Here is a 15,675-nt window from a genome sequence, read left to right on the forward strand (position 1 = left end):
TATTGTGGGCTGGCTTTCTCACCTTGGTCCCTCAGTGAGAGGGTGTAGCCAACCCCATGGAACCATGAGGCCAAACATTCATTCTCCTCTAGTTGTCCCGGCCACCAGTTTGAAGATCATCTTTCACAATTCTACTACGGATGGAAATCACTGAGTAGTGAAAATGCCTTTTAATTGAAAGAGTAAGTGTCTTACTCTGCAGACTGGGCCCTCAGGGCAGGTTCTACCTGGACCCTTTCTTCCTACCTCCCTTGAAAGCCATCACATTCCTCTATGACCAAGCTCTGCTGAACATGGCAACCTATCTTGGGGCACTGGTTTCTGTATGGGCACAGGAGGCACAGGCTGGGGTTTCCTCACATGCCTGGAGGGAGCAGCAGTCCTTACCCGTGGCAAGGCTGACCTTTAACCCTACCAATGTTGGTCCAGCTCCTTCCCACAGGCTTTTGCCCACAGGACCAGAGCTGGAAGGGGACACTGCTCTCCAGCAGTCTAGAATCTGAGGTGGAGGAGGCAGTAGGGGTCAGGATTAGCCCCCTCCCCATTGTAAGATAAAAGCAGGAAGAGGACCAGAAAGAGGATCTGACTGTGCCAAGAAAATCCCAGTCCTGGGTTCTCAACTGCAAATTCAGAAACTATAAACCAAGGAAAAAACTTTAAAATCCAAGTTTTTTTTTTTTTTTCTCCTAACAGCTAGTCCAGTGATGTTTATTACTCAGCCTGAGTTGGAATAACATTAGATAAAAATAGAAACAGCTCTAGTTTTACAAAGCCTCTGTACAAGTCCTCTTAGCTTTTTCTGTCCAAGCTAGGGCACCTTGCTGCTATGCTGTGAGAAGGAACCTGGAGGATCCCAGACAGCACAGGACCTGGAGGGAGCCACTGGCCTTGATACCAAGCTGAGAGCTGGGAAAGCCAAGCAACTTGGATCAGTGGCCTTAGTGGGGAACTTGAGGTTTCTGTGAGGGAGTGAGCTGCTGGGGCCCTGGAGAGACTGCCCTTGGCCTTGGGGCCAGCCTGGCAGCCATATGGTAGCAGGGCCAGGGCCCCACCCCAGGCACAGGAATTGGTAAATGGAGGATTGTGCCATCCTGCCCTTAGCCCAGGGAAGAGGCACTGAACTGGGACTCTTGTGCTTCCAGGGGCTGGGATGGGGAGGGGCAGGCCATGGTGTAGCAGGTTCCACATTTCTGTCCATCAGGAACCTCCAGGAATCCCACCTGAAGCCACTGATCACTCACAACAATGCGATCTCACTTCCCTGCCATGGAGATGCCTAGAGTCCCCTCAGCAAAACACTACTTGCCCTGGTCTTCCCAGTGAACAGCCCTGGGAATTCTTGCTAGGGATTTGCCACCAAGATCTCTTGTAGCACAAGTGAAGCCATCTCAGAGGGACTTGGAGGACTTGGGGAATCTCGTCACTTATCCTGAGATAGGGAGGGTAAGGATGAGCAACATGGCCCTTTTCTGGGTGAAGCTAGCTTGGTCCAGAGGATAGCTCCTTTTGGAGCCCAAGGCCACTGAAGTGCTCTGAAATGCCTTGGAGTCTAGCCTTCTGGTCCACTCATGTGGAGAACTAGCCAGTCACACTGCCACCCAGGTCCTCCAGGTTGGGCAAACAGTGCTGTGCAGGCTGCTATCTCAGGGGCTGCTTGAGTTCGAACAGCCCTGTCCCGCCTTTGACGACCTTTCCCACAACGAGGCAGGCTGATGGGGACCTCAGCTCATCGTGGGATCCTGTAAGAGACACAAGAGCCTGCGTCAGGGGGTTGAAGTTGAAGTGGGGTGACATGAGGGGACGGGGAGGCTCAGCAATGAAGTGATATGATGGCATTTGAAAGCCTGGAGGACTGGTCCTGAGTCTCTGAGGCTGAGATTACACATTGAGACACTGTTCTTGCATTTGAGAGTGGGGAAGACCTTTTCCTCTTCCTTTAGAATGCAGAGGCGGCCTTCCTGTCTGCTACAATCCCCCCAACCCCCTCTGCCCACCACAGATTCTAAGTTCTCACTTGCATTAAGGTGCTGTGCAAAGATGCCCCATGGGCTAGGCTATTTGCTGAGGGCAGAGTCAGGAAAGGGAAGGCCTAGGCATCCACCCCACACTGACCCATCATGGTGGCCTGCTTCAGAAACTGGAAGCTGGTTTCAAATGTCATCTGCTGTAGAGGGGAGGAGCTAGACCGAATTCCAAAGCGATTCAGTGGCTTGTAAACACCCTCGAAACACATGTAATCAGCAACCAAGGAGAGATGGCGAGGATCAACTGCAATGCCTGTCATGGGGGCCAAAACATAAAGAAGGTTGAACAGTGACAAGGGTGGCAATTGGGAAGCATCACCTGACACAAGCCAGGCTACCTCTCAGTCAGTTCATGGTCTTAGGGTCTAGACCCTGTGGTCCCTCCCTTGTCTGGGGACTACCCCAATCCCTGTATTCTGCTTTCCACTTCCACCCAGCAGCACCGGAAGCAAGAATCTAACTGTGCTGGATCCACTGGGGATCTGGAAGCCTGAAGGCAGGATGGTGCCAAGTCATCAAAAGAGAGATTCCCAGAAGACTGGCAGCTAAGACACCACTAAGTGGTCTCAGGGGTGGAGCTGCCACCCTATCCCTGCCCTGTTCACTTCTGGGGACTCTCAGAGACTGCACTGTTGCACAGACACACTCACTGCACTTGCGTCTTAGTTCCTGCCCTGGTGTAGGGTGGACTCGGCCTTGACCCTGGTGCTCCAACTAGGGCCGGGCCCTCTGGGAGCTGCCAGTGCTCCTCTTACCATAAACAGCAAACACATCCTTGATTTCCTTCTCGATCACACGCAGTGCGGCCTCAATGCCATAAGTATTGGCCATGGCATGGATGTCGTTGGTGTAGAGACGACGTAGGTCCAGCACCTGTGCAGGAGTCAGAGGCACTGACTTAGGAGCTTGAGCTTCAGCTCCTTCCCATCCGAATATCCCCCTGACATGGTCTCTCTCCCAGTGCCTGGCAACTGAGAACAGGCGATGACAAAGTGTGGAGAGGCAGTCCAGGACTAATGAAAGGGAAAGCTTTTGGCAGAGGGGCTGACAGCATGAAGGCCAGGCCTCTAGGTCTGTCTTGCTGTCATGATCAGAGTCAAGAGGTGATTCAGATTCAGAATAAGGTAATTTTTTTGTTCATTCTTCTTCTTTTTTTCTTGCAGTATTGGGGATTGAACACAGGGCCTTGTACATGCTAGGCAAGTGCTATACCACTGAGCTATACCCCTGGCCCTTATTATTTTAATATACAGACCTATCAACTAGAACGAAGGCTCCCCTGGAGTGTGAGCAGAGTGCCTTCAGAAGAGACCCTCAAACACTTCTCCAGGGGTCAAGGGCTCCAAATGAGCTGTCCTGAGAGGCCCTTGGGGATTGGCACTATGGGGCACTGCCCCAGCCACAGTCACATTCTATAGGAGACAAGTGAAGCCAGGTGGCCTGCCTGGTCCTTGTTGAAACAAAGCCCACAAGTGAGTACAACCTACCCATGCCCTGTGGAGATGGGAGGCTGACTCTCAGAAGGGGCAGAAGTGAGAAGCAGGGGGGCTTGGTCAGCTTAATGCAGGCTAGGGGAGAATGGGCTGGGGGGGGGAACCTCAAGTTCCTGAGTATCCTGTGGGGAAAGCCTTGTGCTCAGGGGTTAAAAGCATCTTAGAGGAAAGAATGGACATTCTGGTGAGCAGGTGGGACAGGAGACTCCTTTACCAGATAAAGTGAGTAGCATCCAGGCCAGCAATGCAACAAACAACTCTACTCTAGGAGGTCCTAATTTCAAGAACAAAAATTGTACTTAAATGAATCTGGGACACTCTTGGTTAAGGTTCAGCAGGCATCTGTACTGCAAACGTAACAGGCACCATAGGCTCCTAGGGGGAGGGCCAGAGCACACACACTTGGTTTGAAGTATGTACGGCTGAGGAAGCACCAGATTCAATCAGCTGGAGGCTCAGCTCCCAGTAGCCAGGTCCTGAGACAATGTGAGGTCGGAACTATGGCTCTATTGCAGGCCAGCAGACAGGCTGGCAAGTGACAAGTACCTCGGCGTACTTGAATAGCTCTGGGAGATTGATTCCTTCTGTGTTTAGCACAAGCTCCTTCTCATTCTTACTGTTGGTAGTTTCATTCAGGAGGCACCGAGTGATGCCCTTAGTTGTGTAGACGACAGTGCTGTGAGCCAAGGACACGACCAGGGAGCTCATGTCGAAGTTAATCTTCATCAGAGGGAGCTTCATTGTCACCTACAAGAGGAGGGAGAGCTGAGCTGGGAAGATGCCACTCCTAGTCCTGTGAATAGGGCAGGGGCCTGCTGGCACTTTCAAAGCCCTCTCAGTAACACCCTGGCCGCATGAGATGTAGTGAGTGAGTGAGTGAGTGAGTGAGTGAGTGAGTGAGTGAGTGTGTGTGTGTGTGTGTGTGTGTGTGTGTGTGTGGTGGTGGTGGTGAGAAGTGAACACTGGGTAGCTTCGCTGACCCACATTCAAGGTGGAAATGCAAAGCTGCATTGTCACAAATGTTACTGAGGCCACCAAGCACAGTGCTTTGTTCTGTGCTGGGATCCCATCAGTGAGTTTTGCCATCTACATGACCATTTGGGAAGCAATGAACTGGATCCAAGGGAAGACAAAGACTAAGTCTGTGTAGATGTAGAGGCATCGGAACCATCCAGCCCCTAAGGGAACCATGAAATCCCCAGAATGGTGGTCAGAAGACACGTGTGAAGCAAGGGGGCAAGGTTCCTGCTTGTTGGCAGGAAGGAAGCCTCTACCACTGTGATATATATTAACATGTTTGTGTCCGGACGATTAAATGATGTGACATGTTGGAAAGTACCTATGAGGACTGGCAAATGAGACTCATACATGCTACTCCTGAGTACTCAAAGAGAACTGGCTCATTAGGGGGTTTCAAAGTGGGACGCATGAGGCTGTGCTTTGGGGAAGAAGGTCTCTAGCCATCACAGATTCTGAAAGCTACTGGGATTAAAAAGGGACCAGCAAGCTCTCACAGACCTGTGCACAGAAGAGCAGGCACAGGAAGCATGGCAGCCTTACTTGGTGGCTATTAGGGAGCTCTGAAGCAGGTTCCTACCTCAAGGACACTAAACAAGTTGGAATGACGCCCTAGGCCTGGCTGTGTAGCCACTGACCTGGCACCACAGATTCTCCTCAGTGTCATACTGATAATCTTCTATGAACGAGTGGGCTTCACGAACAGCCTGAACTCGACGTTCCACAGCCTCGGCTCCCTGGGTCCCTGGATGGTGACGGCGAGGCTTCTGGGGCAAGTCTTCCTCAGGGACTGAGCCCACCTCCTCATCTGGTTTGTGAGCCTGGTGGGTGCCTTCATCACAGATGTTTCCTTCCTCCTGTGCATCCTCATCATCCTCTTCTTCCTCCTCCCCCTCTTCCTCACTCTCATAATCCACCTGGCAGGAAAGAGAATGCAGGCTGTCACTCAGGGCCCCAAAATCACCTGGACTTTGCCTACGGAACAAGCACCCTTGCAAGGGCCATGCCTGGCCTGGTCCCCCAAGTTCCACCTGCCCCACATTCCTAGCTTCTCTACTATGACCCAGCTACCTTCCACCTTCCACTCCTTGGCACCCCTGCCACCCCTCATCCTTATGTGTCTGACTCCTTGGAAGTGGAGCTCTTCTACTCACCCAAGCTCTCTTACTTGTGAATTCCCTCGGCCTTTCTAACCTGCCTGTTCTTGCAGGGATTATGACAGTAGGGGACTGGTTTGGGGGGAAGGGAGGGAGGGATCACATTTTCGTTGTAGGAACAAGAAGCAGCCTGACTTCTTGTCAGAGGCTTCTCGGGGTCCTTGAGTCTAATTCATAACTAAGGTTAGCTAGAACAGGAGGGGAAGTCAATTTCTTTTTTCCTTTTAGTGAGGCTGGGGTTGGAACTCAGGACTTTAGGCTTGCAAAGCGTGCACTCTACTACTTGAGACACAACTCCAGACCTTGAACAGAAGGGCAGCCCTGAGAATTCTTGCCCTATAAACTCCATTTACTCAATTGAGAGGCATGCTGGGTAGGCAGGTCTTGCTTCAGATTTTTTTGAGTTCCCAGGATGATAACAGAGGTATGGCCAATGTACTAGGGGAAAATCAGCTGTGACCACAGCTCATTCACTTCAGCAGAGTCCTCTCACCTCTTCCTCTTGCTTCTCCTTGCGTTTGGTGTCAGAGGCATCAGCATCCCCCTCCTCGGCTTCAGCATCTACAATGTTCCCTTCCTCTTCCTCATCACCTTCATGTTCTCCCTGTGGTTTAGGGGCAAGGAAGAAAATGATTAGCTCCAATTTCCAGTGCTTGGTGAATCCATCTATCTGCCCACCAACTTACTCATCTATCTTCCTACCAACTTACCTATCCATCCATCTACCCACACATCCCTCTTCTTACCTAGCCAGTCACCATTACGTCCACCTACCACCTTCCCAACACTGATCTGCTTACCCTTCCATCAGTGACCCTCCATCTACCTACCATCCAACCTGGCTTATATACCCAGAATCCACATTGTCTAGCTTTTGATTCTTCTCAGTCTTTACCTTTATATGCACCACTTGTAAAGTCTTTCATGTTTAAACCTTAAAAACAAAACATCCCCTTCTCCCCCCAAAAAAGGGAGAGAGCTGAGAATGTAGTTCAGTGATAGAGCACCTGCTTAATGCTTGGTTGCTAGTGGCTCACACCTATAATCCTACTTGGGAGACTGAAATCAGAAAGATCATGGTTTGAGGCCAGGCTGGGCAAATAGTTCATGAGTCCCCATCTCCAAAATAACCAGAGCAAAATGGACTGGAAATGTGGTTCAAGTAGTAGAGTGCCTGTTTTGCAAGTGTGAAGCCCTTTGTTCAAATCCCAGTCCCACTAAAAAAAAGTGCCAGGGTTTACCAAGTCTTTAAAAGAAGATGGTGTAAAATATTGTTCTAAATATTGTTAATCAGCTACACTGCAGGTGGGGATGGGGAGGAAGGTTTGTCTTGGTATAACACTGAGTATTTTAAAAATAATTAGATCTTCTTCCTCCTGACCATGGCTCCTAGTTTCTCATAGAATTAAGAACAAGAAGATTTTCAAAGACAGTTCATACTGTAGGCCTGAGATATGAATCATCTGTGACACCACAGAACACAGGGATCTAGCATTATCTCTGCTCTAGGGTGGCATGTCATTTTGGGGTGAAGAGACAAGGAAAAGGTGACCACAGAGCAAGGTGGGGCAGTTCCAGTCCATGCGGCACCCCACCCCAAGCAGGCTCACTGCATCAGCACAGCACACTATCCTATAAAGGACAACCTAAAAAGCAGTACTGGCTCCCAGCATCAGGGACCTGCCACACTTTCTCAGGTCTGGTCTGTTCTTGCTTTCCTGGCAGAGGTGGCATCATTATTCCTGGACTACTTTGTCAATGGTTATTCCCTAATCCTTCCTTTTTCATCACTGAGGTTCAACTTTCATGTTTTAAAATACCTCTCTGATCCCTGCCAGTGTTCTGGTGGGCATCAGTTCATCTGGCCTTGGGAAGTTAAATGCAGAGCAAAACATAACCACAAAAGGAACTTTCAAAGGCTCCGGTCATGCCTTTATGGATGAAAGCACCTTAGAGGGGTCCTTAAGAACAGAGACCTAGCCAGGCACCAGTGGCCTACACCTGTAATCCTAGCTACTCAGGAGGCAGACATCAGGAGGATTGGAGTTTGAAGCCAACCCAGGCAAATAGTTTGTGAGACTCTATCTCAAAAAAACCCTTCAGAAAAAAGGGCTGGTGGAGTGGCTCAAGGTGAAGGCCCCAGTACCACAAAAAAAAATGAACACAGACCTGAAGTCTGTCCAGGGTCGACTACTAGACACTGGTGTCTGGCAGTCTCCCTGGTCTCACCCATCACACCTGAGAATAAATGTGGCTTGCTGGTTCTCTGAGAACAGCAACTAAATGCTGAGGTAAGTAGAGAGACAAGCCAACACTAGGAAGGGGCCTGCAGAGCACCAGGAACAGTCACCAAGTCCTCCCTAGGGAGAAGACATACATGAGCCCTATGTGCTTCTCAGCCCTGAGGCCATCTCTGTGCAGACTCAAGGAATCCTCAGAACTCACTCACCCGACTCCTCCCTGACTCCTCAGCATCATCGAGATCCTTCTGCGTAGCTCTTCGTGTGTTCACGCTTCTGAAGGCTGATGCTTTACTACTCTTCTTTCTTATGGACTCCATCAGGAGTTTAAAGAATCTGGGTAAGAGGAAAGCCATGCAACCCCCATCAGAACCTGTGCTTTCCTCTGCTCCTTGCCAAAGGAAACCCTTAGGAGATTTAACACACTGGACAGAGGCCAGTCTTTCCTATCCACTGAAAAAGTTCACAGTATCAAAGGACAATGGCAAGTTTCTTTGTGGCAATGAATCTTATTTATAGGTTAGAATTAAATCACATTTGTTGGGTGCTAGTGGCTCATGCCTATAATCCTAGCTACTCAGGGGGCCCAGCATGGGCACATAGTTCACAAGATCCTATCTTGAAAAATACCTAACACAAAAAGCCCTAAGTTCAAGCCATGGTACCACAAAACAGTAACAACAACAAAAACCCAAAAGAACCCAGTGGAAGCTCAGAACCTGGGGATGGGGGGAGTTTCCCTGGTCTCTTGTCCCTTCTTCCTCAGTTATCTACTTTTAGGGTCTCTCAGGGCCCCATTCTGCCCTCTCCCCACTGCTGCTTTTCTCAGATAACCTCTTGCCTTTTTTCATCATACCAAATTGGATGGTTTTTTTAACTGAAGAAAATACCAGGTCCTTGTGCAGCCCTCCCTACATCCATCCATCTGTGTTCTCTGAGGCCTCCCCTATGTCTATCCTGGGCTAGCCCTGAGGGTAATGCAAGGATGACATGTTAGGCTCCTGGGTCTCAAGAAGCTTAGTGTCTTAATTTGGAAATCAGGCAGGTCAAATGTTTACTGCTTTGCTCATTAAAAAAAAGAATGCCATCTTCTCTCTCTTCTAATTTTTTTTGTTTTTAAACTTTTTAAGGAGGTATATAGTTTTGTTGCGGTTCCAGTCCTTGGCAGAGAGGCCTAAAGACAACTGAGAGGTCATACAGTGACAACTTTGTTCACCAGACACTGGGGATAGGGACAGGAGAGTCACAGTTGAGAGGAGGCAGGGTATAACTTTAGAAAGATACAATTCAACTAGGAGGGGTGGGAGAAATGTTTTATAAAGGACAGGCTCAGGTTCACGTCTCCATTGTGCCAGACTGGAGAAGAGGGCCTCAATCTCGTCTGTAACGGGACTGCTCTCACCCCACACATGAAGCACTATGCAGAGATGACCCTCCCTCTACTGAGGTTGCCATTCCATCTCATCAGGCATCCTGGCCTGTCTTAGTTTGTGGTAAAGTCCAGGCTCCTCCCCACATTCACAACTGCCCTCAACCCCACTGGCAGTCTGCTCTCACTCCCAGGCATCGTTTGGGGCTTTGTTCAAGCCACTGCTAGCAACTTCCCCAGCCCCTTTACCTCTTGGAGCTCTGGTGAGTCTAAGTGTAGATGTAGGCCCTCTAGAAGCCTTTCCTGATCTCACAGCCAGGACTCCTGGAGCATCTTCCTGGAGGTGCAAACAGTTTGTCCCTCTGTGATTTTGCCAAGAGCAAAGGAAGTGGTAGCCTCCAGCAACTGCTTTCTGAAGGTTGTACTGTTTATCAAAGTGTGGCAACTAAAAGGGTACAGGAGAGGTAGGTGGCAGAGGAACCTTCCATCCCACATAAATAATTGCAAACCAGGAACATGGTCCTTGGCTGTTTCTGAAAGTGCCTGGCAACATTCTTACTACCTGCTGCTTGGAGAGTCAGATTCACACATGCTCTAACTATAGAGATGACCACTGGGCCAGTCCACAGCTAAGACTGGAGGCCAGAACCTACAGCTCCCACCCCCTGACTTCTAGCTTAGGTCTCTTTCCACTTCACCACTCCAGCCCTCCTTCCAGATAATTCATACAAATATTCAAAGTGAAGTGTAGGGTCTCGTCCATGCCTATATATTTCCATCCTGTCTCTATTCTTTTTTTCTCCAATCTATGCCAAAAGAGTTTCTCCCTAGCTGGGAGGGAAGAAAGAGAAGAAAGTGAGGGGAGGGAAGAAGAGAAAGGAAAGAGGTAGAGAGAGGAGGGACAGGGAAGAAGAGCAAAGAGTAACCATTTCAGCAGAGGATGGCTCTTTTGGAAGTACACACGGAGCCCTTCTACTTCCTTGGGCTGTGTCTCTGCCCAGACTGACACAGTGACTCCAACGTGCAGTCAGTTCACAGCCTGCTTCTGCTTTTACCTTGCCTGAGACCTCAAGAGCCCTGCTACTGAAGTTATCAAGGCTGCCTCTGCCGGAAGTGAATGCACATGGCCTTGTTTATCGAAGCTTTTCAAGTGTTCAAGCAAAACAACTAAGAGTTGAAAAGGTACTTCACTGCTGGGAACAAGCCAGGGCTGTCACTTATCAAGATGAAAATCTTAAAAAGTGATTTACTATTTTCAATTCCATGAGGTAATGTCAGGAAAAGAACTATAAGCACAGTCTGGCACGTGCCTTATGGTGACCTAGCTGCTCTGTAGTTGGAGCCTCAGGTAAAGAGAAATGGGGCAGGCCATCAACTCCATCATTCTCGGGAGGCCATGTGATCCTAATTCCCACTTCTCAGAAGAGGGCCACCAGGCCAGCACAAACATCCGCTGCACTTGGGAGTCATGCTCCTTTCTATTAATTAATGAGCTGGCAGGCTGCAGCCTACACGGCTCTCCTGTCACTTTGCCCAGTGTCCCAGAGCACATGGAGGACCACCTGATGAACAAACCTTCTTAACCCAGGCAGACACTGATGCAGGTGCTCCCCAAGGCCCAGCTAGCAACAACCTCATCCAGGGCTCATGTCACCCTGGGGCAGGATCCACCTGGTGAATACCTTCTGTCCTAAGGGCTTAGTTCAAATCCTGAACTACTCACCAACCTAAAGGCTACCTGCTAAGAGGCCGGACCTTACAGCAGGAAAGTAGAGGGCTGAGAGCATAAGTACTTGCCTCAGCTGCCCCAGTTACTGACTCTGGACAGGCCTGGGTTGGTGGTGTGGGATGGCTGAGGGAAGAGGGGCTCTTTCTTCTGATTTGCCATGAGTTCTCTGTATCTGAGCAGCTCTGGGAAGACCTAGGAGCTAGTCTAGATTAGAAACAGTGGTCAGTGACCTGTGGCCAAATCCTACCAACAAATGGGATCTCTTTGCCTACCAAAGGCTTTTTAAAAGTATATGAATTAGTTGCTGGTATTTAAAAATTGGCAGCTTTTTTTTTTTTTTTTTTAAACCAAAACATGCAACCAGATAACCAAAGAAAGAAAGAAAAAAAAAAAAAAAAAAAGGGAGGCAGGCTTTATTATTTGTTTTACATCAGAAGATCTACCCACTCTGGCCCATATTTCTACATGGTGATAGCCAACTCTTTGAGACAAGTTCCACTCTTCAAGTCTGCTGGGAGTCTCCCACCCACGTCACCAGCCTTTGCTGCCTGCTGCACTCTGCAGCCTTTGGAGTTTGCATGTCATCATAAGGGACAGTGGGCAAGTCAGAAGTACTTTGTTGGCTCTTTCCTGCTTGTTCCAGTCCCAAAGAGCCCAACCTTCTACCCTGCACACTCAGCAAATATGGCTTATGCTTTTCAAATGTCTAATAGTAACTTAAACTTGAGAGAAAAAGGAATTTCATTCTCTTTACCAGACAGGAATCAGAATTTCACTGTAAGAAGCTGGAGGTAACCCCAGTTACAGAACTGGGGTTTAAAAGCAGCATGTCACTGCTCACTATTAAAAAGATAGCTGCCCAGAATTATATCCCATCAAACATTAACACCATGTGCTGGGCTGACATCGCAGGAGCACTACCAGTATGGGGCTTCCTACTCTTCATTGTACACACACTTGTACATCCTAACACTCGAAGTGACAACAATCTTGACCCATCAACCCAAGAGAGGAAAGACTCAGAGAGTGGTGTGCAGCTAACAAGGTCATACCCACCAGCCAGACTGGGGTGAGGTTTCTGGGTTACACTGCAGGGTCTATTTCCCAAACACTTCCTTTGCAGGGCTCATTGGGCAAATATAACCTGTCTTTAGGAGCCCCATAGCTAGGAATGCTCTGTGGGTCAAGAGCATTGACAAACATTGCCTGAGTCCTGACCTTGTTTCCATGAAGTGAAGGATGTCTTCAGGTCTCAGGCACTTCTCCTGCTGGTAATATGCACGTGGCAGGAACTGAAACCTCAGCTCATACACCCGGAATTTGTTCTGTTTTTCTCCCATACAGAAGGACTCCTGGACGTCAACTGTCTGCAACACCTACAAGAGGGACACAGAGAATCTGACTCGTCCAGGTACCACAGGACAAAACTCCAAAGAAAGCTTAGTGAGCTCTGTCTGCAGGCACAGCTTGCAAAAACACCTCGAGGGTGGTCTGAGCCTAGTAGGAGTGAGTTCCTATAGTGCTGGTAAGCTAACCCAGGATGCATTCTTACTGCATTTTTTAGGCACACGAGGACGCTGCAGAACTAATGATAAGAGCTTTTTGACCCATTCTTGCTCAGGAACTGGCAGAGATATTTTTTCTCTCCCTGGTAGGAATCTGAACAGTAAGCAAAGTCTGCTCTGCAGGGATGGGAGGGCATAAAGTCCCACTCCACTCAGTGTGCAGCCCAGGCACAAGGGAGACAGTTACCTCTCCTAGGCACACCCTGGTGAGCTTCTTCTTCAGGCTCTTCACCCTCTTCAGGGCTTTCTTGGTATTGAGCACAGGCACACTCATCATGGGTGTCTTGATGTTGGCGCTGGCCACCATGAGAATCTCCCTCAACCTGTCACAGAACACGTGCACGCCTGACCATTAAGAGGTAACCAGATCCCCAGTTCACCTGAAGCCTCTCCTAAAGATGTCAGAGTTCTGGGATGTGAGAGGCCTTGTGATCTCACAGCAGGTACACTGGATCAGAGTCCTACCTGATACATACACTCAAACGGCCAAAGCAACAAGAATGGCACCTCCGGAGTTGGCCATCCCGATGGCCCCACATGGTAACAATGCCTGTGTGTAGTCTCATAAGCACCCCTGGTAACTCTGACACAGGAGCTGGCAGAGGGATAATGGAGATCCTAAAGGTCTGGGCTTTAATCAGACCACAGAAACCAAGTGGGTTCTGCAACTCCAAACCCTGATCTGTACTTTGATGGACCCAGTCTCACTCACATGCTCCCTCTGCCTCTCATTAAATGAGTCCTTCCCCAGGTGAGCTTGAGCAGATCCTATGCATGTACCCTGACAGCTCCGCACCTTGGAATGCCCAGGGTAACATTCATCTCTCCTCTGCCTGCAAAGTGGAAGGTGTTCAGAGTCATCTGTGTGGAGGGCTCCCCGATGCTCTGAGCAGCCAGCAGACCCACAGCTTCGCCTGGGTCACACAGCGAGCGTTGCCACTTCAGCTGCAGCAAGGTCCTCAGCCTGGAGACAGCAGGAGGCAGTGGGAATCACAAGCAGACACCAGACTTCTACCATACCACCTGAAACCAGAAACTCAAAACCCCTATGTCATCACAGGCTGGCTTCTCCTAGGCAAATGAGCCCCTGTAATCTTCGGATTCCTGAGAGTCACCCTGTGACATCGTAACATTACCCAGCATAGATCCCAGCTGGGTGGTGAAACACTAGAAATTCCTCTTTGGAAGTTTACATTTATGCCCAGAGTACCATGTGTCCGTGCTGGGCCAGTTACTACAGGCCCCCTGAGCAATGGGAATTTCTGGTATCATTATTCACATTCTCCTTTGTGCATCTTCCCCTCCCCCCATTAGCTGTGACAGTGTGGAGAGAGCTTAAACCTCCTGCTATACAAACTGGAAAGAGGTTCAGGTTCACTAAGCAGTTGTGATGTGTTTGTTTTCTTTGTTACTGAAAGTGCCTGTAGACCACATCAGATGTATCCACGCAAGCCAGGAGCAGTGGTACGTGCCCATATCCCAGCACTCTGGAGGCTGGGCCACCTAGCAAGATTCTGTCTCAAAAAAACAAACCAAATAAAAAACTCCAACAAGTATCCATGCTGCATAATTCTGCAATGTACTAACCAGTCTTCCTGTGACAGCTGGCCCTTTCAAAACACTGTATTAACAAAGGGGCTCAACACATGTAGCTGTGTGAATGACCTCGTTGGTTGAAGGGCAATGCCACTGTGAGGAGTTGTAAAGCTAAATTTCTATGCAAGTTTTTTCTGGGACCTTCTGGAGGCAAATGCAGTCTACTGAGCTACAAGAATGTAGGGGTGTGTGTGGTGGGGGGGTGGCGTTGAGGAGTTAGGATTTTGCTCTTTCAGAGAGACTCTCTCAGGCTTGGCTGGAGAAGCCTTGTTAAAGGGTGGAAAAAGAGAGAATCCTGGCTTCCCCTTCAGTTCCTCTACTCAGGTGTGCATCTTTACTCATGTGCTTCTACTGTTCCGTCATCCAGCTGTCAGACCATCTGTGTACCTCGCCTGGTGTCACCGGAGGTAAGATAGGTGACCATGCTATAGCACAGTCTCAAGGTTTTTAGCTCTGTAGCTTTGGTGAGCTGCATGGATAGGACCCAAGGCTGAAGCTAAGCAGGCATTCCTAGGTGGCCCTTGTGGTACCTTGACCCACGGTGTTGGTATCATGCCTAGCTTCCCACCTGCCCATACTATGGGCTTCATTCCTTTTTTTTTTTTTGGGGTGAATCAGTCCAAGCTGAGAGGCCTCCACATGGTCCTTCTTCCTTAACCTGAAAACCCAAAGCTCAAAGGATCACAGTAGTCACTGGATCCCAAGCCTTTGTGAGGAGTGGAGCCACAGTGTCCTGGGACAGTCACTGAATGCTGACTAAATCGATTCCCTGACTCTCAGCCATGTCCACCACACCAAACTCCTGAGAGAGGTTACTCCTGAAGCCTCTGTCCCAGCAGAGCCTTTCTAGCTAGGTTGGATGATGAGGGGCATCCATTCCTGTCTATCTCCTCTGATCTACCTCAACATCCACAGGGCTTATACTGTTCCCTGGTGTCTCATGTCCCTCCCTGCTGCTGAAGTCTCCACACCAGAGGCTGCCCTCTTCTGGAATGAGTCAGGCAGGGCCTGACAGGCAGTCACCTTCCATTCACACCATGCAACAAATCAATGTCATCACCTGTCAAGAGAAAGCTCTGGTTTCTTGTAACTCTTCTCTGCTTGAGCTGCCCACTCTTGACTGTAGTCATCAACCTTTTTTTCAAATGTTTCTGACACAGATGCAAAGTAGATGTCTGGGCGCCACACAGACAGACTAGGGTCAAGACAAGGGGCCGTCTTCTTTTGGTATTTCTGCCGGCTCTGCTCATCTAAGTCATACCACATCTGCAGTATCTGAATGAAGGGCAGGACAGTCTCAAGTTATATGGGAGGGCACCAGGAACGGGCTCCTCCTGGAGTCCCCAGGGGCATGAGGAGGTTCGAAGGCATTGGCTTCAGATGGGAGCAGGGAAAAGAGTAGACAGAAACCTGATTGCAATGAGGTGAAAACCACCTCAACACTGAAATGGGGAAACTGAAGCTGTACCAGGGCAACAGTGTCGA

At 49.3% G+C, this 15,675-nt stretch overlaps 1 protein-coding gene across 1 annotated transcript in view; it reads right to left on the reverse strand.

The window, feature by feature from the left end:
* Positions 1-975: 975 nt before the first annotated feature.
* Polr1a (RNA polymerase I subunit A) overlaps positions 976-15,675 on the reverse strand; it is a 66,490-nt gene continuing 51,790 nt past the window's right edge. Inside the window, exons 24-34 of the mRNA XM_020179020.2 lie at positions 15,251-15,465; positions 13,391-13,558; positions 12,782-12,917; positions 12,248-12,405; positions 8,141-8,267; positions 6,185-6,295; positions 5,173-5,451; positions 4,064-4,264; positions 2,780-2,897; positions 2,113-2,277; positions 976-1,739 (exon numbers count right to left, since the gene is read on the reverse strand). Coding sequence (XP_020034609.2) covers positions 1,639-1,739; positions 2,113-2,277; positions 2,780-2,897; positions 4,064-4,264; positions 5,173-5,451; positions 6,185-6,295; positions 8,141-8,267; positions 12,248-12,405; positions 12,782-12,917; positions 13,391-13,558; positions 15,251-15,465 — 1,779 coding nt within the window. The 3' untranslated portion in view covers positions 976-1,638. The remainder of the gene's footprint in view (positions 1,740-2,112; positions 2,278-2,779; positions 2,898-4,063; positions 4,265-5,172; positions 5,452-6,184; positions 6,296-8,140; positions 8,268-12,247; positions 12,406-12,781; positions 12,918-13,390; positions 13,559-15,250; positions 15,466-15,675) is intronic.

This window comes from Castor canadensis, chromosome 12, assembly GCF_047511655.1.
Source record: "Castor canadensis chromosome 12, mCasCan1.hap1v2, whole genome shotgun sequence".
Taxonomy (NCBI): Eukaryota; Metazoa; Chordata; class Mammalia; order Rodentia; family Castoridae; genus Castor; species Castor canadensis.